Source organism: Pipistrellus kuhlii, unplaced genomic scaffold (assembly GCF_014108245.1).
Source record: "Pipistrellus kuhlii isolate mPipKuh1 unplaced genomic scaffold, mPipKuh1.p scaffold_m20_p_19, whole genome shotgun sequence".
In the NCBI taxonomy this organism is placed as follows: Eukaryota; Metazoa; Chordata; class Mammalia; order Chiroptera; family Vespertilionidae; genus Pipistrellus; species Pipistrellus kuhlii.
The window spans coordinates 10,249,565-10,273,853 of NW_023425504.1; the positions used below are offsets into that span (position 1 = coordinate 10,249,565).

A 24,289-nucleotide genomic window follows, 5' to 3' on the forward strand; every position below is an offset into this window, starting at 1 on the left:
AGGCAAGTTTTTAAGATGTGAAATGTCTTTGAGTATTTCTGCAAAGGGCTCGTTACCATGGTGAGAAGCTGGACTCTATTAAATTTGATATAGAAGGTAGTCCTCAGTTAAAGAACAAGTTGTGTTTCAAATATTGGCTTTGAGATCTGTTATTTGAAACTTATCACCTGTTTAATAAGTGTTAGTTGCGTTCCCAGGCTAGACCATGAAAGCATATTTTAGTTGTAATGTAGTTGAACTAATTTTTTCTATGTAGCATATCATATATTGTACCCATTTTTCCTAATACTTTGTATGCATATTGTATACATAGTTATGCTTAGTCTTAATTTTATCTTCTCCTTTCCCAGGATGGATGGAAATAATTTTCCATACCTCCTAACACACAGGATTGTAAAGGATATTTAATAATATGTTAGCATCACAAGAAGATCAGTGTTATTGGCAAAAGAAATTATTAGACTGTCTCTCTTGATCACTAAATTATTAGTATGATTATTAAAAAGAATAGTATATTCTTAATTATGATTGAATTTAGAAGGAAAAAAAACCTGCTCTTAAGAAATGGCTAGGCTGTTGGTAGCATGATGGGGTGCAGATAAAGCTATTTTCAGGTTCCAAGGCCACCTCCTCCAAGTTACCCCATTTCTTATTAGACATTAGTGTGGCTCTCACAGTGATCTCTCTTGTCTATGAGCCTGCTGTTTTAGCTTTCTTTCTCCTTCTCACTCCCCGCAGTTTTATAGTATTTCTTATATGATTTCAATGTGTAGTTTTTAAAAAGCCATCCAGTAAGTGTTAACATATGTTTTTGAAAAAATGACAGAAAAACAGTTTCTCTTGCCCTTTCCTTTCAGTCTTCACATTCAATAAATATGTTAACACTTTTTATCAGTTTCCAAACTGGTCACAAAATGATTATGAAATGCCAGTGTGTTTCTTCAGACTTTAATTTAAAACATAGCATTGAGAATAAAGATAGTAAGCATAGATTTTTTGAAGTAGTTGCTGAAATGTGTTTGTTCTGGAGATCAGAACAGAGCTGGGTTATGTTGTAGTATTCTTCCAAGTAAGGTTTTCTAAGACAATTAAATACTTTTACGGTAAAACCTCAGCTGACTGGTATGCAACAAACCATAATCCTAAAGTGGGTTTTGCATTTATTGATTGATTGACTTTTAATCCTCCAGGCCTAAAGAAGATGGTGAGTAAAATGGCATAGGGGATGTCTTCACTTTCAGAAATTCAAGGATAGGGTGATTTGGTTGAAGAATTGTCCAAGCCATTATAAAAGCCAAACCCTGGGTTATTGCTCTGAATGAAAAAAGGAAGTAGGGCAGAGGAACAAGATGGCAGCTGGAGAACCAGGATGGGGGCAGTGAGGAACCACAAAGAAGCCTGAAGACAAGTAATGAGAAAATAGCAAAAGGACACATGGAAACTTGTAGGGTCAAGTTACTTCAAAAGTTGTATTGCTATCTCCAAGATTACAGTATAAATCCAAAGTGTTGAACCTGAGCCCATGCAGCTTCCTCTCTCATCAAAACTTGAGCCATGTTTATGAGATGCCACTTTTTCTAAGGCAGGAACAATTAATTTTTATAAACTCGTCAATAAAATAAGGCTTGGAAACTTTTAGTAAATTAACTTTCTTTAACCAGAAATTATTCCATTTTTCCAATTTTATGTTATTCTGCATCCATGAGCTCCAGTCAGCTATGACATTTTGGAGCCAGATATCTCATATCCCTTATCTCTAAGGTCATTGTTTTTGTTCTACACATTTAAGTTTATATTATTTGCATACCTAAAGAGACTATAATTCTATGAATAAATTAGTTTTTAAGTTGTAAATTGTGTGTGTGTGTGTGTGTGTGTGTGTGTGTGCCCATGTGCATGGCCCCCCCCCCCTGCCCACACACACACACACATTTTCAGACCTGAATGAAGGACAGAAGAATGCTTCTTTCGGCAGCAACACAATTCTCAGGTTTCCCATATTTTAAACCTGAGCTTGAAAGATTCACCTCTTTCCTACACAGTAATCTTTCGATCCACATTTTGGCTTAGATGTTCAATACAGAAATTTACCATCCTAAACTACCATCCATAGAGCCTAAAAATTGTGGTGCCAGAGCTAGCTGCTCCCCCTCTTGGCCAGCACTGGAATTTTGTAATTTATTTTTTGAAGTAGAACTGCTAATTAACATAGCTGAATCAGTTGTCTCATGAATATGCTAATCAGATACTCAGTTCAGGGGTCTTTGAAAGAAATGCTTGGCAAAGGGAATAGAAATAATAGAAGTAGGGCATAATTCGTTGTTTGGGGACTGCAATGTAAGGCCCACCCCAAAATGTCGCATTTTGTGAGAGACCTGTTTTTAAAAGAGGCATAATTATATAACAACTACAAAGATATATATATTATTGCTTAACAACCCCCCAATCAAATTGTTTACTAGATATTTTGCGTCTTAAAATAAAACTTAAGGAAGCTGTCAGATGCTAGTCCATTGGGAAAACTTTGTCATTTTAGAAGCCAAATGTAGCCACTTTGGCCTGGAGGCAGAGCACACTGAATTGTCAGCCTGGTTCTGCTATAAACCCACATTGACCTGAGGCAATTAACTGGTCTCAGTTTTCCCATCCATAAAATGAGGGGGTTGAGCTAGATGCTCTCTAAAGACCCTTTCTATTCTAAAAAATTCTGTGAGTCTTCTGAACATGTGACTACACCAGCTGCTCTGGTGAAAGGTCTTACAAAATGTTAATTAGCCGTCTGCATGGTACTCTCTATTTTCCTCCTATCATTTCTGAACTCTCCGCCACTTTCACCAGGTCTTTGAAAACCCTCCTGGGAGCCTGAAGCTTGTTAACTTGCATAATAGTAGAAATTTTCTGAATTAGCTTACAATGCACATAAAAGAAATAATTGTCCGTTCCCATCTATCTGCATGGGCCAAGTGTAAATCAGAGTGGCCACCCTTTTCTTAAAGCCGCCTTGTTTTCTCTGATTTCACAAAGGCAGAACATGAAGCGCTCTTCAGATTTAGCCAAATCTATGTTTTAATCACGGACTAAAAATTTTCCATAGTTTATAATGGCCATTACTTCATTAGGCCACTAGGAAAACCAGTGTGGAGGCTCAGTGAGTGGAAGGCATTAGAATTCACATGCCCATGAAAGTAATGATATCACTGGGAGCGAGCTGGCCACTCACCTTAAAAGACAAATATATCCAACTAAGTTTTATGGCCATTAGCTAAACTGAAATTTGTGGAATTTTTATGACCCCTGATCTTAACTATTTTTTAGCAACATGGTTTTATTATTGTCCTTTGCACGGCCATACTGACTTACTAAGACCTCCTGGGAGATTTTCACATTAAAAAAATGTTGTAAAATAAATGTGTCATAGAAATGTACAGCACACAAAACAAAGGATTGGTTTTTAATCCTCACCTCAGATTGTATTCATTAAAACATCCCTTTAAAATGTGTTGCTTTTTTAAAAACTTCTGCTATAGTGCAGCAGGCAACATTTCCCAGGATGAGTAGCTCAGAAAGTACAGAAAAAGATATAAGGCCTTCTGGCCTTCCAGCAAATGCAATGTTCTTTCCAGATCATGCTAATGTTCTTTGATTTCGTTGGAAAGCACTACTACTTTTTCCTTTACAATTCTATTTTCTTTTCCTTCCATGTGAAGGAGACTCAAATGCTGGGTATTTTTGCTGATTCTTTTTATAATCTCCTTGAAAGTTGATGAGAATGAGCCAATGCCAGTTTACTGTAATCAAATCAAGAGCCCAGACAAAACACGCATATTTCTGTATTGACAAAGGTTTCTGCCTTTTGAGTTATCTGAAGTGTGACCAATTGTGGCTCTAGCATTGGCTATTTCATCGGGTTGAAAATGCTTGTGCGGCTTCCAGGGAGCCCTGTGCACTTTCACTTTGGTCCACCGCTGTTAGCTTTGACTTATTACAAAGACATGGTATCAGCAAGAAGGAGCTGATCTGTTTGGAAGCAAGTAAATAAGTGGAAGAGCTTTGGATGAACTTATCTTACTTTGTTGGTTCATTGCACTTTGAGCCTGGGAGTTGAGACAGTTGTTCACCTCTGCCCACCCTCTTTCCATGGGTCTGTCTGTCCAATCAAAGAAAAGGCTTATTTGATCTAGCACTGACTCCAACTGATTGACTGAGAGATTCCCAAACCAGTCAGGGCTTTTCTTGTTCATTGTCCCTGCCGTCTCCATTACTCCTCTCGAAAGAATTAGCAGAGCAATGGAAACTCTTGTAATAAATGTGACTCAAATAGGGAGAGTGAGCCCACCTTTTCTGGAGGTCAGTTTGGCAATGCGCCAGAAGTTTTGAATATGTTCATACCCTTTCATTTAGTAATTCTACTGTTAGGTATTTATCTCAAGGAAAGATCTGCATACAGATTTATGTACAAGATGTTTATCACAGCAGTGTTTATAAGGAAAATAGGAAATCAGCCTATTATATGTCTTATGATGATTATATTATCTGTCCATATGGTGTCATAATATGCAGTTATTTAAAATGATGTTTCTGAAGAATTTTTAAGCACACAAGAAATGCTAAGTGTGCAGTGTTATCTGAGAAAAGGGTATAAATACAGTATGATCTGAACCATGTGACAGTACATATCTTCATAGGAAAAGACAGGGAGAAAATTCGATAAACTATTGTTCTTTTTTAATGGTGGGATATGAGGCAATTTATATATCTTTTTTAATTTCTTTACATATTTTTCATATTGCTACAGTTTGAAAGGAATACTTAATAGGAAAAAATGTATTTTTAAAAATAAAATGTAAAAACTGCTTTGGTTTAAAAAAATGTTTGAATTTTTTCCTTAAGTATCACAATGCTCATTGTAGACAATTTGAAAATTGAAGCCTACAGCAATTAAGTTGAATTAATAGAATAAAGAGAAAATAAAGTTATTTTTGAAAGCATGAGAGTATAAATTTTTTTTACTATAAAATACTACTAAAAAATTAGGGTGAATAAAATTGAAAAATATATTGAAAACAAAATATCCCTGTTTTCCAACACTCAACTCATCCACCACTGTATTTATAGCATCTTTTTGTGCAGGTAGATAATATACATGCATACACACAAATTGTGATCATAACATTATGCTATTGTGTGTCCTGGTTTCCCCTTAATATTAGATCATGAGCAGATAGACTTTATTGTGGGGTTTATATATGAGGCCATATAATATCAATAGATCCACATACAGGTTAGTGTACAAAACACTTGCAATGGCTGCCACAACCTCCTAGCTTACTGTAACATGCCCCCAGCCTTCTCTCGGTACTTCTGAATGTGAGGGAATATGGGTGTACTATAGCTACTTGGGTAACTGGTGCTAAAAATACCCTTGTAGAAATGGAATGGGGTCCAGTGGAAGCTGAGCCTGTTAACCAAGTTGGCAAGAGACAGGAGCCATGAAAGATAGACATTGATTATCTTATGTCAAGTTTTAACATGCCAAGTACATTAACTAATAAAATTATCATTGGGAAGTAAGTGCTGTTCCTACATTGGTGGGATCACCCAGCGCCCTTTGATATGTTAAAAGCCCCTAATAAGTACTGCTGCTGGCAATTGTCTTGTCATACTAGGAAAGATCTATTAATTTACTATCAGTTGATGAACATTAATCAACTACATGTTCTATTAGTACTGCATAGCCTAGAAGGCACTTTTGAGGATTGAGATTATGCCCAAATAAAGGAAAGTTGGTGGGTGTTAAAAACGTATACATACTTTACCAATAAAGCAAGACATTTGTAGATGCTTATGTTAGCTGTTCTTCATTAAGTACTTGATCTTGGGTGAAAAAAATGATGGGCATAACTCTGAGATTTCTTAACAGTGTGAAAAGTATGATTTGTAGCACTTACAAGGAAGCTGCTTTTCTCAGAAACTTCGGTGATGTGGTAACAATGTTTGCATGCCACACCAGGGCTGTGAAATACAGCCTTTACAGAAAGTAAAGAGGAAATTAATCTTTATATGTAAAAGACAGCTTCCTAATAATGTAAATAAAAGGTGGTAATTTATAGCACCAAGCAGATGGATTGAATAGAAAGAGCTTCCAATCTCTTAAGGTCATGGGTTAATTCTAGAATGCATTCTAGTTAATCAGTGGGCAGTCCGTTGTTTACAAAGCGGTAACCGATGGCATTTTGACCTGTTTCAAGAATTTTGGATGTTTATTTGATGCAAGACAAGTGGCTGGGGATAGAAATTCCAGGAGTACAGGATGTTCTTCCTCTTTTTTTTCCCTTTTTTTTTAAAGTCAGGATATTTAAATAAACAACTTTTATATGGAAAAATTTTGCCTTTTCACTCTAGTTTTTCTCATGTTAAATAGGTACTATTGACATTAGGAATAATAACTTTTTAGAGCTGGAAAATACTTACAATACCTTAGTTCAACCCTTATGTTGAGCTGACTTTGGAAAAGGAGGTAGTATGCAAATGAAATATGTGGATAGGATTGGAAATTGACCTGCTGTTTAATTATTAATTTTCATTTCCCTATTTCTTTTGCCTAATCCTTTCTCCTGATTTTATATATATGGGGTGTTTCAAAAATATATACACACACTTTGAATAACTATAAAGGTATTGTTTATTAAAATACTTTTCATTTATCTATATCTATATATATAGTTTCATCTAATATAATGTAAAATCTCTAGGTTGACATTTTTTCATTCTATATTTTTCACTCAGTATTTGCTCCCACCCTCATAGATGTCTGGGACATTGCACAACATTAGAAGCAAGAGCCATTAAGCATTTCCTTTTGCTAAATTGCTCTCAGTTTTATAAGGCCTTGGGTCTTCTTAACTGATCTCCAGCCGTTTTGGCTTAATTTATGTTCCCCCCAGATGGATAATATTTGACTCTACCAGGAAAGATTAAAAACCAGCCTAAAGAGATTTTTAAATGATTGTAGATATAAAGAAACTCTAAAGCTGACAGTATCACCTCATGTATTATGAATACTGTCCATTTATTGAGCATCAATTGTGTGTCGGGCATTATCCATATGAGCTGAGTTTAGTAATAGCTCCATTTTATGGATGAGGCATCAGAGGGTCAGAGAGATTACATCTTGTCCAATCAAGGTCATATGGCTCATAAATGGGAAATCCCATGAGCTTCTCCTACTATGTCATGCTGCTTTAGATATGTAGCATGCTACAGTGTTTATTTCCATCTCTACTTTAAGTGCTCATTCATGAGCCATAGGAGTAGCAGTTGCTTGATCCTTGGAACATAAATTATTAAGCCTCCAAACTGAAAATTGAAAGGGAAATAAACCCTGATCACAGACACCATATTTCAAATGCTTGTACACTATCTCCTTTCTGACTCTCTTTTCAGACACCAATAGCATCACTTAAAAGAGACTCCCTGAGCAGCATTTTTCATGAATTCAAGCAGTTGCTGTAAGGGAGATCTAATTTCCAATTAACTCAGCTTCTGATAGTTGTGGAACTCTGGTTTACACTGGTCCTGGCTGAGTTCTCTCCCAGCCACCATGTGCCTTATAATTGGCTTCAGGCATGATTATGAAGGGATGATTGCTAGGTATTTCAGGACTACACAGTTTTTCTTTAGCAGTTAAGATCTGACTCTAATCTTCAATTCTGAATAATAGGGGTGGGGAGTGGAGATGAGCATTGCAACGATTAGTGAAGTTGCTATTGATGCCTATGGACTATGACCTGATGTCTAGTTTGTGTTCTAGTCCTCATTGTTGAAGGAAGTGTCATAGGAAGAAATAAGAGGGCAGTCAGACATCCCTCTTGCAATCCGGGACAACTGTCTCCTAACCACTCGCCTGCCTGACCCACTCGCCTGAGCCTTTGATCATTTTGCATGTTACAACCCTGGCTCTTTACACACACACACACACACACACACACACACACACACACTGGAGGTCCAGTGTACAAAAATTCATGCACTCAGTGTGGTGGTGGGGGGGGGGTCCCTCAGCCCGGCCTGTACCCTCTCACAATCTGGGACCCCTAGGACAGGGTCCCAAGGCCTGGCCTGAGATCAGGGCCTATCGGGGTTTTCCTTCCCCGGGCTGCAGGCATTTGGCCCCACCCCACAGCCATCTGTTCAGTGCTGCCCACTGCAGGCTACAGGCTGGGTGCAATGGCTTGGTTTGCCTGGACCTCCCTATTTCTTTTCTTGGGGGCGGGGCCAGCCTGGTCAGGGGCTGTCTGCCTACCTGATCACCCCTAACCACTGGTCTGCCTACCTGATCACCCCTAACCCCCCTGCCTGCTGCCTTTATTGCCCCTAACCGCTTGCTTGGGAGCAGGGCCAACACTGACTTCCAGTGGGTCAACCTCTGGTCATTACTGGTTGTCACAACTCAGGGTTTTTATATATTAAGATAGATATTTTTATTAACTTTTTACAGACAGGAAGGGAGAGGGATAAAGAATTAAAAACATCAATGAGAGAGAAACATCAATCAGCTGCCTCCTGTGTGTCGCCTATCAGGGTTTGAGCCTGCAACGAAGATACATGCCCTCAATCGGAATTAAACCCAGGACCTTTCACTCCATAGCCTGATGCTCTATCCACTGAGCCAGACTGGTCAGGGCAAGAGCTTGTATTTCTAACATGTGTCCTTGTCATGTTGATTCATGCCCATCATTAGACCACACTTGAGAACCACTTGAGATTTTGGAGAGAATCAGAGGCCTTTCCAGTTACCTGATTTGAGTAATGTTTTTCATGTGGTTCTTCCAGCTCCTTCTATACTTTCTGTCCTTCTTCCAGGGAGAAAACATTGGTAAAAACTCCAGGCTGTACACGTGTGATGGGGATAATGGAGTAGTTGACTTGCCTAGTTTTTGATCTTCAGAGGGAATCAATTTCCCTTTCTCTGAAGATAGCCTAGGAAATAAAAGGCAAATAGTAAAAGAAAGAAAAAAAAATAGACAAAACAAAACACACATAGTTTGAAAATGTGGGCCCTAAGGACTATGATTTTAACCCCAAGTCTCATGAACCACGTGGTGATGAGACAGGGACATAGGTATGGGATCCATTGATAGTGAGGAAAGTCACACACATTCCCTTCAAAAGGCTTCAGTGTTTTCAGTCCAGGTTTAAGAAACTATTTGTAATAAGTTTTCAGCCTCCGGTTTGCCCACCCACTATGAACAGAGAATGGTTTTGTAGTGCTATTGCATTTTGATAAGCTTTCTAATGTTCTCCTGACTTTGAAGGAGGCGTCATATTTTGTTTCCTGCTCCATGTTCACTTGGAGACGGTTTCTTATTTGATGTGGTCCTTATATTTTGCTTTGGTATTTATTACATTTCCTACTTAAAAAACTTGATATCATGAGGTATTTATTTTTATACCAGGAATAGATTCTTTGAGAATGATTAATGTTACAGATACACTGTTAGGTCCTCTTCATTGAATTTCCTGAGAAAGGCTTCAAGAGAATCTAATTTGCAATTTGTACTTAAGAGATTAAAATCTTCAACACATATGTTGTGGATAGGTGGAGTGCAAAATATAAGTCTGAAATAATGCGGTATACGTATATATTTTTTCAGTTATTTTCCCTATTGTCTTTGTAAATATACCAACTATATTGGTTGAATCTGTTATGCATTTCATCTCCCTCCCCCTGTTCCTCCATTTCCCCTTCTCCCTCTCTATTTTCCTCCCTCTACTCCCACTGGAAGAAAAAAACTCATGATGTCACTATATGAATTTTTAGCAACTCAAGGTCAACTTGGATACCCCAATTTGAACCAGTGACACAAGGAAACACCTCATTTTCAGAAAAATTATGTGCTTGCTTCTTAGTGTGTTTCATTATTTTTCTTGGCCTCAAGCATTACCCAGGAAGTTTTCTTACTTGCCATGTGGATATAAGGAGGACAAAACTAAAAAAAATGTCTTCAAATAAAACAATACCATTTGAAAACACCTATCCTATTGTCAGGTTACAATGAGGAGGCATTATTAACATTGGTTTAGATTCTTGAAGCATAAAGTTCTGGGACACTTCATGTTATAGATTTCATGTACCCATTTTTTTTCTAGTTCTTTATCTTGTGATTGAATAAGAGAGGTGTGTGTGTGTGTGTGTGTGTGTGTGTGTGTGTGTTATATTGACTCCTGATAAGTTAGTTTAAAATTCCATTTTTCTACCTCTCTGTGTAACTTTGTAGATTTCTTTTCATTGACAAATGATCAGAGATGCCACATTCACCAAAAGAAATCTGCCCTATATCCAAGCATGTTTTACAATTTAATGATTTTCTTTTGTTTTTAAATTTACCTGAAAAAAAAAAAAACCTGATTACTTCATTACTGAAAACCTTTTTCGTTTCTGTTGTTTGTATTTAGAATTCTTTAAAGAGCTACTTGAAAATGCAGAAAAGTCCTTGAATGACATGTTTGTGAAGACATATGGCCACTTATACATGCAAAATTCTGAGCTATTTAAAGATCTCTTCAAAGAGTTGAAGCGCTACTATGTGGTGGGAAATGTGAACCTGGAAGAAATGCTAAATGATTTCTGGGCTCGCCTTTTGGAGCGGATGTTCCGCCTGGTGAACTCGCAGTACCACTTCACAGATGAGTATCTGGAATGCGTGAGCAAGTATACAGAGCAGCTGAAGCCCTTTGGAGATGTCCCTCGGAAACTGAAACTACAGATCACTCGTGCATTTGTAGCAGCCCGTACTTTTGCTCAAGGCTTAGCAGTTGCAAGAGATGTAGTAAGCAAAGTCTCTGTGGTAAGTGCTATTTGCATTCTGAGTTTTTGATTGGTTTGGTTTCATTTTAAAAGGAAGTTTGGGAAGGGTAGAAAAAGAATTCCATTGCCTCAGTAACTCTTCTTTCCTTTTCAATTCTTTTGGCCTCTTTTCTCCTATACTTTGTGTTTATACATGTGCCATATACTAGTACAATTCTAAACAATACTATGATGAGCATCTTCATATATCATTATTCTTTTCAGTAGCTTATTTTTGGTAGCTGTTCTTAGAACTAGAATATATGTTCACTTTGGAACCTTAATTTAAAATGGGTTTAATAACTCCTTTAAGCTCCTATTCCATTTAAAATGGGCTTAATACTCTTTTTCAGCTCCTATTCCATTTTCCCTCCAGAGGAAGAAATATTCACAAACAGGCTCCACATTAGGTTGTTTTGAGTGACTGTTTGAATCTACTCGTAGTAGTCTAGAAAAGCACTTAACATCCATTGTTGTATGTTTCCTTGTTATAAGGTATATCCAGAGCCCTTAAGAAGATAGTTTTCAATGACAATTGATGTGACCACCCACTCTTGACTTATAGCTTTGTTTATGGAATTACCAGTAGAGGAAAAGAAATTGAAATATGTGGACAAAAGCAGACGACCTGAGCTACATTTTCTTCATTTGTAAATTAAGGGAATTGGTCTAGTCCAGTGGTCGGCAAACTGTGGCTCGTGAGCCACATGCATCTCTTTGGCCCCTTGAGTGTGGTTCAGCGTCAGAACCACTTCTTCAAAATAGACTCACTCACCCAGGCCGAAAACTGACTTCTGCGCATGGGCCATGAAGTTTCAATCACACTGTTTGTGTGTGCCCGCTCGTGGTATTTTGTGGAAGAGCCAAAAATACTCAAGGGGCCAAAGAGCTGCATATAGCTCTCGAGCCGAGGTTTTTGTTATGTCCAGATTTCAAGATCCCCAAAGAACACCAGGGAGCCGAGTTTTGATGCAAAAACAAAGAGCCTTTATTCAAGCTCAAGCCTGGTCTCTCTGCCTTTACCAACGCAGCAGCAGGATGCAAAGAGCCCCAAGTTCTTTTTATTTTTTTAATATATTTTATTGATTTTTAATAGAGAGCTAGAAACCTCAATGAGAGAGAAACATCGACCAGCTGCCTCTTGCACACCCCCTACCGGGGATGTGCCCACAACCAACGTACATGCCCTTGACTGGAATTGAACCTGGGACCTTTCAGTCCACAGACCGACGCTCTACCACTGAGCCAAACTGGCTTCAACAAGAGCCCCAAGTTCTAAGAGTATAGCTTCTTTGTAAGACTTAGGGTTAGGTGATGGGGTGAGGGCCAGGGTCCAGTTACACAGGTGGCTGGATGCGATTAGCTTATTTTGCCTTCTGTATTCCTATTGGCTGATTTAAGGGTGGGTTAGGTAACTGGAACTATTTTGTAAAAAACTGCTGTTTTAAAAAACGTTTGCTTTCTAGCCTGCTTTAGCCTGTTTGAAGATAAACTCAGCTATATGACCTTGTAGGTCAGAAACTAGATATGCCCATAATCTCAATGCCATGCCAGGTGCATTTTTCAATTGAATAGAACTGTGTTGTTTTCAAGGCCAGGATCGAGATAACCACTAAGTGCACATAGGGCTGGTTCTTCAACAAAAAGGGAAGTTCTGCTTATAGCCTTGCTCTGCCCTTTCAGACCTTTATTTTTCAGACTCTGTTCTTTGGAACCAGGTCTAAGGAGGTACTTTAGGGGCCTCCTTGAGGAGAGAGGCAAGGGAGATGGGTGTCTTCTACAGTCTCACCTGTACATCTGTGACCTTACCTCCTGGCTCAACCAGAGAAGTTTTGCTTTTCTGAATTTTATGCTGTAGGGTTTTGAGCAAGATTTGAAGGGGTGAAAGGTTCTGTGGTTCCACACCCTACCCCACCAAGATGAAATTTGAAAACTTCTTACAAATTTTTTTTAATTTTTTAATTTTTTTTTTTTACTGCTTTCAGAGAGGAAAGGAGAGAGAGATAGAACCATCAATGATGAGAGAGCATCATTGATTGGCTGTTTCCTGTACAACCCGTACTGGAGATGGAGCCTCCAACTTGGGCATGTACCCTTGACCAGAATCGAACCCAAGACCCTTTAGAATAGGGGTGTTGAACTCAATCAGAGAAGGGGCCAAAATCTAAAATCCAGCCTAAATCGCGGGCCGAATGGTTTACTGAACAGTCATAAACTGTCATTGTGATGGAAACGCAGCGGAGTGCAGTGATGACAGCGCGGTGCGGGCCACATTGCAAGGCCTGGCGGGACGGATTTGGCCCGCGGGCCTTGTGTTTGACACATGTGCTTTAGAATGAGCCAAACTGGCTAAGGCATAATTTGAAAACTTTTTGAAGGCCTTTCAATTTCTATTCTTTCATGAGTACCAGTGAATAAATAGAATATACTGGGCCAAAATTATCTTTGCAAGATGCTAGTACCCTTAGGCCCTCAAAAGAAAAGCCAAATTTTAGTGCATTTCTAAAAAGTCTGGAGACAAAACAACAGCTTGTACTTAGGTCATTTGGTTATTTTGAGGACTAGAGGAGTGGTCAATAAAAATTGGCCTGCGGACTCAAGGGTCCCAGGTTTGATTCCAATCAAGGGCATGTATCTTGGTTGCGGGCACATCCCCAATAGGGGTGTTCAAGAGGCAGCTGATTGATGTTTCTCTCTCATCAGTGTTCTCTCTATCCTCTCCCTTCCTCTCTGTTAAAAATCAATAACGTATATTTAAAAAATTGGACAGCAGTACAAATACCAGAATATCAACCTGATTGCCTATCAGAGAGTTCATTAGTGTTATAGTATCATGAAATTTATTGCCCAAACTAGGGCACTTATTGTCTAGATCAGGAAGTGTTTATTAGCAATCCTACCCAGACAACATTTGCCACTAATTTTAATAAGGAACCAGGACTTTCTTAGACCAGGATGCATGGTCACCCTACATAGAAAGGAAACTAACATTCACCAAAGTGAAGATAGAGATTCTAAAGAATTATGAGTTATTAAAAAAAATGGGTGCTTATAGGATATTTTATATTGGAATTGGGAGATAAAAAGGATTTGGTGATAGGTTGTACTTATTATTATAGTTTTATTTGTTCTCACATCTCTGGGCCAGAAACTATCAGGAAACAATTCTTTCCAGCATGTTTTTGTTAGTCTTTTTCTTCCTGATATTTTTACTGTAAATTGCAAAACATCGTTAGGGCATATGAGGGTGGGTGGGAAGAAGTGGGGAGATGATTGTTATAATTGAAGGACTAATCTGGTTCCTGAACTTCTGCCCATTTCAGCAACCATTATTAATCTCGGAGATGCTCATGTCAGAGTCCCTCAACAAGGCACAATTAATCCAAACCAAACTTATTTCCAGTGTAGTTCCCATGACACATTTGTCCTCCTCGAAAAATTCCTTAGTTTCATCCTAAGCTGAATAGGTGGGAAGGTGCTGCTATGTGGTTTGCATGTGTGTGCATACAAGTAAAGGCAAGTGTTTGGTTGTTTGTGGTTTATTTACATTAACCACCCACCTTCCTTTGAATTGATTCTTAGGAAGGACCAGGGAGCTGGCTCAAGCCTGTCTTCTTGTTTGTCTCTCTTTGAAAGGTTGGAACCCCCTTAGGGAACTAAGATCCCAGAAAGTCCAAGGTGGAGTGGAGGGTGGTTGATGAAACAAGGAAGCAGTTTAGATAGAACTTGAATGCAGGTTAGAAGGTTGAGGAGTGTAAAGCTTGCCATTGTCTGTATCATCCTGGCTCCCTCAAGTTAGGGAGAAGTAAGCAGATTTGGCTTCCCTGTGTTGTATTCTTCTTGACATGGTTCTCAAAATTAACTGTAGGAAATTAATAGGGTTGACTTTTGTATTTAGTTGCAGACACACTTGCCTATGCAATAAAGAGTATGCGATCCAAAACGAAATAGTCACAATCAATTTCTGATGGTCCTTTGGTATGATTTTTTTAAAAGTATGAAATAGATTTCCTGTGTAACTTCGTATTGTTAAATTGTTTGAGAAAGTTACTTTCTAAATATAACTCTTATTAATTTTTTAAGAATTGATCTCTCTCCCATATTCATTGTACTTTCATATCTGCCTATGAGATAATTTGTATAGTTATATGAGAATATAATGGATACAAGCGATAGCACTTAATTTACTTTGAATAAACATTACTTACCAATTGTTTAGTTGACAACACTGTTTTATGACCTCTTTAAGTGTTGTAATTGGAAACTTTTAAAAATAATATTTTGCTTCACTACTGAGTTTCTTCTAGACCTAATGATCAACTTGAAACCAAATCCTTCAACGAAGTTGGGTTAAGTTATCAAAATTATGTAATAATAACACTCAGGAATCACATCAGCTTTTAAAGCTACTAAAACACAAATTATGTAAAAAAAAATCTATCATCTATGTATTATTTCTGTTTAGAGGAAGCATGCAAGGAATATTTTCACATTTGAGAAATATTTCTTATGAATTTTTGAACTATGCCTACCAGTTAAACTGATTTTTTTTAAATTGAGTTTATTGAGGTGATGTTGGTTAATAAAATTATATAGGTTTCAAGGCTACAGTTCTATAATACGTCATCTGTATGTTGTATTGTGTGTTCACCACCCCAAGTCAATCTCCTTCCATCATCATTTGTCCTCCCTTTGCCCTCTTCAACTTCCCCCACACCCTTTCCCTCTGGTAATCACTATACTGTTGTCTGTGTCTATGAGGTGTTTTGTTTTACTTTGTTTTGTTTTTACTTAAAGTACAGTGGTATGGGAAGACAATAAATAACTTGGCTGTCAGAAACATTTGAAATTTAACATGCTGAAAAAATCTACATTTGATTAATAAAATAAGTAAGCTTTTCTACCAGTTTGGATACCTAAGAAGTATTTTTTTTCATGTGAGTTTCCCACTCCTGCCAACTGCTATCCCAAACGTAGCTTGCAGATAAAACTAAAGCAATCTAAGAGATAAACAATATTCCTTCTTTTGCTGTCCTATAGAATTAATTACCTTGGGCCTGAAAAAGACCTTTCAGAGTGGAGAATGTATTTCCTAATTAAAGAGAGCCACCTCACCTACTTCATCTATAAAAAGGTCTTTAATTTCAAATATGAAAAGCATCTTGGACTCAAGGCTAGTTGTTCCATACTTAAGATGTTCTCCACCATCTCTTAATTAGTGATGTCCTGCTTTTCCAGTTTGCTTTTGCAACAAAAAGGTTGCGGTTATACCAGTATGTTGAGCAATGATTTGATTATCACTAGGCTATTTAAAGGCTGTTAGCACCAGCAAGCCTAACTTGTTTCAAGAGAAAGTCACTTCTTAGTTGAAGCATACTTGTCTTGCTTCAGTTTTTTGGGGCCCAAAATATCCAGTAATTTCAGCTTATTCCATTTGAATTTTACAATTCGAACTTCAGAAAAGACCTTCTAATTAGTAACAGATGTTTCAAGAAAGCCTGGTGCCACACATCTTTGTATTACTTATTCCTTCTTTCCTTGTCATGGTTCATGTGACATTTCTTATTTACCTGCTTGTAGCAGTTTTGCCTGGAAGGGTGAAGTCTGTTTTGGTCTTTTGAAATGCACAAGTGGTTACATGCACCATGAAAATTAATAGCTCCTATGCCAAAGAGAGTCACATTCTCATGGTTTCAATTAACACTGACATAATTGGGCTATGTCTGCATCCACACCCCAAACTACAGGGACTATAATTAGAAATCAGTACCTTTCTATTGTGATGTCTTAATGACTGTCCTGCCTTAAAAACAATTTCCATTGCTCTCCCTCCATTTCAGTCTATTCAAAATGCCCAACACCTAAAGAATACTACACAATTTATTTTGTCACTTCCCTGAATCATTATAAAATAACTTTTATAAATGGTCAATATAAAAAGCTTTTAAGATTCAAAGTGTAAACATTTATTTAACCCTTAATATTCTTTTTCACTCCAACCCAAGAACTGGAATTGCAGGAAGAAGGTGGAACTCTAGCTATGGTGGCAATGGAGATGGTAATGTTAGGATTGTGGGAAGTGTTAAGGACTGAATAAATTGCGATTATATACTCTCAAAACAAATAGAGTCTTCTACAAGGGGACTAATGCAATGATGCTTTGATTTCTAGGCCTTAAGTGAGTCTAATAATTTAAAACAAAACAAAACATACTTTTAAGTATTTATGCAGCTTCGGTTTTAACTACAATGTATCTACAAACATTTAATGAATTCTAGCTTATTCCATATATTTTGTTATGTCTTTAACATTCTGTTATCAGGGAAATAGGAACATCTCATCCTCCTTTCTTTGTGTGTATATTGACTTCAAAACTAGTTAGGAATTTGTTGAATAAACTCATCACTTCTCACCACATGTTTCGGTACCATATCGCTTTCTTTTACCATGATTTTGGGAAATATTTCCTGTTATTTTTTTTATTGAGGCACTTATGTTACCAAGCAACAGATAACATCTAGACTTTTTCTGCTTGTTTGGTACTATTGGCTGTTCAAGAAAAAAATGTTGCAGCAGAACGTATGTTTGGAACTGGAATAAACTAAAAGGAAATGTGTTTTTTAACTTCAGTGCAGCATGTTGACTGCCATCACTGTGTAATGTGGCTTAAGGCTCATTCTGAATTACTGAAATGAGATCCAGGCTGCATGAAGAGTACTGCTCTAGAGTTTTTCTTTTTTTAGGATGCTTGCAGTAGTTTTTAATGTGGTGTTTGGAAAATGCAGATTATTTTGTAGAAAGTCTCAATTCAGTATTAGAAGAGAAAGGGACTTTTCTGCAAAGACTTTTAGTAGCAGAAATGGTATGCAGATGTCATGCTAGATGTATATCCCAAAGAAGGCAGGAATGAGTATTTTTAAAAGAGTCTTACTAAGTTATTAGGATTCTTTCCCCCACTGACTTTGACCATGAAACATAGACTGGCTTCTAAAATCTAAATTATAAGGTGCCTCCTAACCCCTAACATTTAGAAAGCCCTTAGTGAGTCTTGATGGATTTTATAAGGCTTGAAAATTAACTATTATGTATTGTCATTATGGGGCAGTAACTCAGATAGATTTTGATTTGTTAATATAGAAGTATTGAGTCCAGATGATGGTCCTTCTATCATGCTGCTCCCTTTCCACAAGTAAACAGATACCCGCCCCCTCAATCTTATATAAATAATGTCAAAATCTTTTTCTTCTATAAATAACATCTCACGTTCTAGCAGAAATTGGTAACCACTGCTGCATTTAGCTGAAATTCTTTCAAAATGTTAAAAATGTGGTAAATATGTTGTTTTCTGTTTTCTTTTACTCAAGTGAAATCTTTTCTCTCCATATTTAGCAGTGTTTACTTGTGCCTTTGACTTCTTTGTGAGCAGGCTATGATGAGTGATATTACAAATCTAAATCTATATATATATCTATATCCATGTATATTTGTGTGTATGTGTGTGTGTGTGTGTGTGTGTATTTGTAATTTTGTTACCCCTGTAGCATATTGAACCTTTGGAAGAATATAGCATTGACTGAATAATTCATTATTATTTATTATTAAAGAACACAATATCATCCAAGTATCCATTCATTATTGTTCCACATAGAACAGTTGCATATATTTAAAAATTGCAAATTTTTACTAGAAAACATCCAGCCTCATTCTGAGTATTCACTTTATATGGATAACCTGTACTATGTTTAGGAGCTATGGAGAAGGTCTAACTCCATGTATTTCCCTTAGGGTTCCTATGCTCTATTGTTGAAAAGAGATCATTCATATAACCATCAAGGAAGTCTAGTGTAGCTGCTGTATAACCAAACTTCTTGGATTCAAATATTCTCCATTTATTGGAAGATCTGGTGTGAGCCCCTTAATCTCTTTGGGCTTCTGCTTTTGCATCTTTGCAATGAAATTATAAATTCATCTCATTTTTTAAGTCTTTAAATGAGTTAAAATGTGTAAAGCATTAGAACAGAGCCTGGAACATAGGTATATCATATAAGTGAATAGAATCCAGTGGAAGTTATCAATACCCAAGTTATTCTGACAACAGAATATTTTTCTCTTGAATTTGACATCAATACTTTAATGATCATGAAACCATAGGAATTAATGAAGCATTTTCTCTTTTCAGAACATTAATTCATTCTTTGTGTTTGTGGTTCAAAGGAGGGAGGGAGGAGTATACAGTTTTCCTTTTCCTGTTCTTTCTTAATATAATTTTGAGAAACTAATCTATAAAAGAGTTCTGAAATGTGACTTTTATAAAAGCAATAATAACCCCACCTGACTCTTACCCCAAACCCAAAGATTCTGGAGGTCACTGAAATCTGAGCTCAACAGACCCTTCAAAACAAAAGGAAAATATATCAAATGTTAGTCAAGTCCCATGACCCAAAGGAATAATCAGATAGATCATGTTCAGTAGTGTGCATAACATAGGAATAAGTACATAACAGGATTATACTAATATCTTGGAGCATGGTTATCCTTTGGTGAATCCCCATGTGGCATGATCTACCATTTGGTCTTAAGTCTTCTGAAATAAAACCACTTCTGTAAATAAGTAATTGATTTTGAATATTACAAAAGTCTACAAGGAAGTAGACTGTGAATGAACTTGAATTTCTATTAAAAATTATTTCCCAGAACGAGGTATGATTTAGTCCACTACTATATTTGTTTATTAGGGAAAGGTTTGCTCTGGTATTGTGAAGAGACCACTGAGAGCTAATGAAGGGGCACCCACCAGGGCTTGGTGTACCATGACGTGACAAGCAAGAGCCACCATTCAATCTAGGAGATCCAGGATGTCTACCAGAAACTCCACAAGATAATTTAAATAGGAGTGTCATACTGTTTGGCTTTTTCTTCCCTTTGAGTTTTTGAAGCTCTTAAAGATTCCAAAAGAAAGTCAGCCATTTTTTTAATTCACTGGGGTAGTCCAGAGTCAGAGGTAGTGCAGGTCTTTGGCACTCTAAATTCATCATCCTAAGCTTAGGCAGGTCGGCAAGAGTGGGGACTCTAGATCTGCGGAGTGGTCACATTATTGGCTTTTTCTCTGGAACTCTTGTTTCTTTAGGTCTCATGACTGTTTTACAATTCTTTTCTTATACACTGAGTGGCCAGATTATTATGATCTCTGAATGCTTAATAAAATGGCCACTCAGTGTATATCCTATATAATAAAAGGCTAATATGCAAATTGTCCCTTTGACCAGCAGGCAGGCAGGCCAACCACCTGGGTCCCCTCCCCCTGGCCAGGATGGCCGTATCCCACCCATGCACAAATTCATGCACCAGGCCTCTAAAATACACACACACACACACACACACACTGAGTGGCTAGATTATTTTGCGTTCAAAGATCATAATATATCTCTCCAGCCACTCAGTGTACTAGGGCTTCATCCCTCAAGAGGGGTTTATTTCCTGGGTTCTGATTTCCCCTCATTTAAAATACTGCCTGGTGGTCTGATTAGTGCTTCTGAGACAGAAGACAGAGTTTCTCCAACTTTGGTTATTTCATATGTCTTTTCTTATCCCATTATCTTATAACTTCCCCATTTCTCTTCTCAGTTCTGGTATTATTTAGTGTTTCCACAGCATGTTAGAGCTACTTCCTTGTGATCATTTTTAGTAGTTAACAAATCATATGCAGAGCATGAGCCAGTACATTGCCAAGGTATGAAATGAAAAAGCTCCGCTAAATCAAGCTTCATAATTTCTTTTAAATAAAACTCTACTTTGTCCTTTAGTGTGGTCTCTGTTTTTAAAACTTGAGCCATTAACCTACTTTCATAGAGGGTATTACAGGGTCTACTGCATGAGTGATTTAGATTTATAATTGAACTAAGAATACAGTGGACTACTTCCTAGAGTTAAAAAAAGAAAAAGACATTTGAAAAAAATGTTTCTGGAATGTAACTATTGGATTAAAAATTTTTTGTTTATTTCCTAAAGGCCTATACTATTTTGGAATTTTTTCACATTTTCTAGAACAGGACACATATTCTAAAATAGGAATTCCTACTTGCCTTGCTATCTGGTTACAAATATATTCCAGAATAATCCGTGGCACATAGTAGGTGTTCAGTAACTATTTGTTGACACATTGGCCTTCTGCATTTCTTCTTACTAGGGTATTGTTTCATTTTAAGCATAATATTCAATAAATTCCATGTGCCATTGTATGATTTTTCTTAGGTATTTATATAATAACTCTTTACCTCTCTAAAATCCAGCTATTTAGTAGTCTCACTAATGTGGAACCTGAACCTAACTAAATAAAAAAGAAAACAACTTTTGTCTGCTATTAGAGTTTAATATATTCTGTTTGAAAAGGCAGGGAAACATGATACATCTGGGAAATCATGACATCCCAAAGGTTTGATAAGGCGCAGTACTATAATCAAATGTATTAGGGTGGCTGTCAGCAAGTCGATTCATCTCTTTGGCTTTGGTTTTCATATCCCTTAAATGTGAGCTGTACTCTCATCTCTAAGGCCCCTTCAACTCCCAGAGTTCTATGATTCTCCAGCTACCTCCTCTTTCGAGGCCTTTTTGCTCATCTGTAAAATGAGGGGGTGGACAAATATCCAAGTCTTAACTATATGTGACTTATTTAAAGGAATGAACTTAAAGCTATCCAGAAAACCTAGCTATATTGAATGGCCACTCCTCTAGGGCATTGGTTAGATTTTATAGCAATGTATAGTAAAAAAAAAAAAAAAGACTAACTTAGTGCCTAGGAAAACTTATGGGACTGCTTAATCATACTTCCTAGGGAATGTTGGCTGTAGTGTATATAATTACTATGTTGTTAGATGTTTTCTCCCGCTCTTCTAGGCTGTTTGCGATAAGAGGAGGCATGTTTTTCTTCTGTTCCTTGGGGTACTGTTGATAAGTGGTATGCAACATCACACCCCAAGCAGGTGAAGTGCACTGTTGGACAGCCCCCTCTCCCTGCATCTGTTCTCTGCAGTGGTATCTGCTTTCAAAAGTCTGTGTTTGCAGAACTGCTTGGTACTGATAGAGAGGAATGCACTAATCCTCTGATACTGACTCCAAAAGAGGAGGATGGGGCAGAGAGAAGGGGAAGACCAGGAAACGTTTGGTTAGCAGCCAGTCTGTGATACCTAGCCAGGATCCTTTGATGGAAATGAGTGACAGTATGCCATCAGCAATACCATGCCCAAGATAATTTCACCTTATGAAAGAAGGAAGATGAAATGAAGTCTCATTTCTCTGCAGAGAATGGCCAGTCCAATCTAGTTTAGTACTGCTTTTACCCTAGCTCTTCCCCTTCCTCATGAATGTTTAGTAGTCCTGTCTATATTGTCTGATTATGCCTGATGTTGAAGCCCCTTTAAATTCTGTCCACGCTTACACTCCTTCCTATGTATCCAACCTTATTTCCCATAATTCCTCAACCCCATTCTAAGATGCCACGATATGCTTGATACATTCTCCTGCAGCTTTTGTTCACGTAATGCTTTCAATTTGCATATTCTTCCTGATAACTTAAATGCAATCTCTTCAAAATTTAACTGCAGTCCCACCTTTTTCATCAGGTGTTCCCTGAGGACTCTGCTTTATTTTTCCCAAGCTTTGAAAGGCCCTCACATAACTGCAAGTTTAAATATATTCATATTCTTCCCTGTAGATGACATTAATGTTGCCTTCTGCACAGCTATCGGTATAGAATGGAATACATACAAGGGTACCCTTCTAAACCTTGATTAGTAGGTTAAATTTCAAAGGCACTTTTTGAAAAGAAAGGTGTGCTTGTTTTCTAGTCTGGCAAGGCAAACACAGTGATGGTAGACGTCATAATAGCAAGCCATGCACAGTGGACAGTTAAAGGATCCTCTACTACTGCGTCTCATGGATGATCCTGGAAAGATATTTGTAGAAGAACTTTGAAATAATTGAGTCATTTAATGTGAGTGAGAGTGCGTATGTGACTGACAGGGATTGAGAGACAAGGAGTGAGAGTTTACAGGGAGTTACATGGAGCTTGGTTATTTAAGGTAATGCAGTGTTCATCCCTATCTTCCCCCAATCCTGCTTCCCAGCACACACCTTCTTTTTTTTATCTAACCTTGCTCTACGTCACCGCTTCAGGAAGCAGGCCAGGTCTGCTAAATGTGATCCATCACAACTCATTCTTAAGTTAAAGTCATGGCCAAGCCTTCAAGGTTATATTTATAGACTTGCAACTTGTGTGTCTTATCTTTGCTCCCAACACTGTTTCTTTCTTCTCCCAAATCAGGTCACTCCCACAGCCCAGTGTACCCACGCCTTGTTGAAGATGACTTATTGCTCCCACTGCCAGGGTCTAGTGACTGTGAAGCCGTGTTACAACTACTGCTCGAACATCATGAGAGGCTGTTTGGCCCACCAAGGAGATCTGGATTCTGAGTGGAACAATTTCGTAGGTGAGCAAGCAATTCATGTGTTTGTGTCTTTGTGTCGCTGGAAATAGTTCCGCTTCCTGCCACAAGGAGTATTGCAATTGTCAGCTCTGAAATTCCTATTTGTTATTTCATGTTTGCCCATTTTAACTCTACTCAAAGTTCATTCTATTCTACAAGTACATGTTCCCTTGAACTAATAGTGGCATTTCCGAAGACATTTGACCCAGCGAATACTAAGTTTTAATAATGAGAAAGTGGCTTTTTGACATTTTCCCCCAACGGTCAGTTTGGGTAATGCATCAGGGGCTAGCATCCACGTAAATGCTAGTTTACAGTCATCACTGTGCCGCCAAAGTGGTACTGAAAATATTGTATCTGTTACACTGCAACCAAATCTTCACACTGACCAGATACCCATTGGATATTTGGATCAAGTGAAATATGACGATAGAAATTTAGGGGGTTCGCTTTCTGTAGAGGATTTAACAATGACAGGCTACTCCGGTGAGATGGAAAAATGTTTACCTTGATAATATTAGAGGTAAATATTCTTACATATACTTAAAACCTATAAAACCGTTACTGGATCCCAGACAGCACCGTAGTGAAATGGCCAGTTTCCAAGAGGGTTAATTATGATTTGTAGGGAAGGATAAATTAAGGATGATTTTAAATGTCCACTCATTGACTCTCTGGATGCCTACCAAATACACGTTAGTCCTGAAGCATCAGTGTTGAAACTCCTAATACCGAGGGTCTAGTTGGCCCACATACACATACTGATAGCTCATACAAACAGGCTCAGATTTTTTCCATCCCCAGTCCCCTTTGCATAATAGCAGAATTTGAGTATTTTTATAAGCATCTATTTTTCACTTATTTGTCCACATCATGAGAGTATGTATGCAATGTGCTGGCTTTTTTTGTGTGTGTGTGTGGAGTGTGGAATGCTTTTTAGTCTGCCTCAGAGCTAATTATC

General features: G+C 37.7%; 1 protein-coding gene across 1 annotated transcript in view; it reads left to right on the plus strand.

Annotated features, from left to right (window-relative positions):
• GPC4 (glypican 4) overlaps nt 1-24,289 on the plus strand; it is a 117,926-nt gene that overhangs the window by 84,399 nt on the left and 9,238 nt on the right. The window contains exons 3-4 of the mRNA XM_036443328.2: nt 10,456-10,847; nt 23,166-23,331. Coding sequence (XP_036299221.1) covers nt 10,456-10,847; nt 23,166-23,331 — 558 coding nt within the window. The remainder of the gene's footprint in view (nt 1-10,455; nt 10,848-23,165; nt 23,332-24,289) is intronic.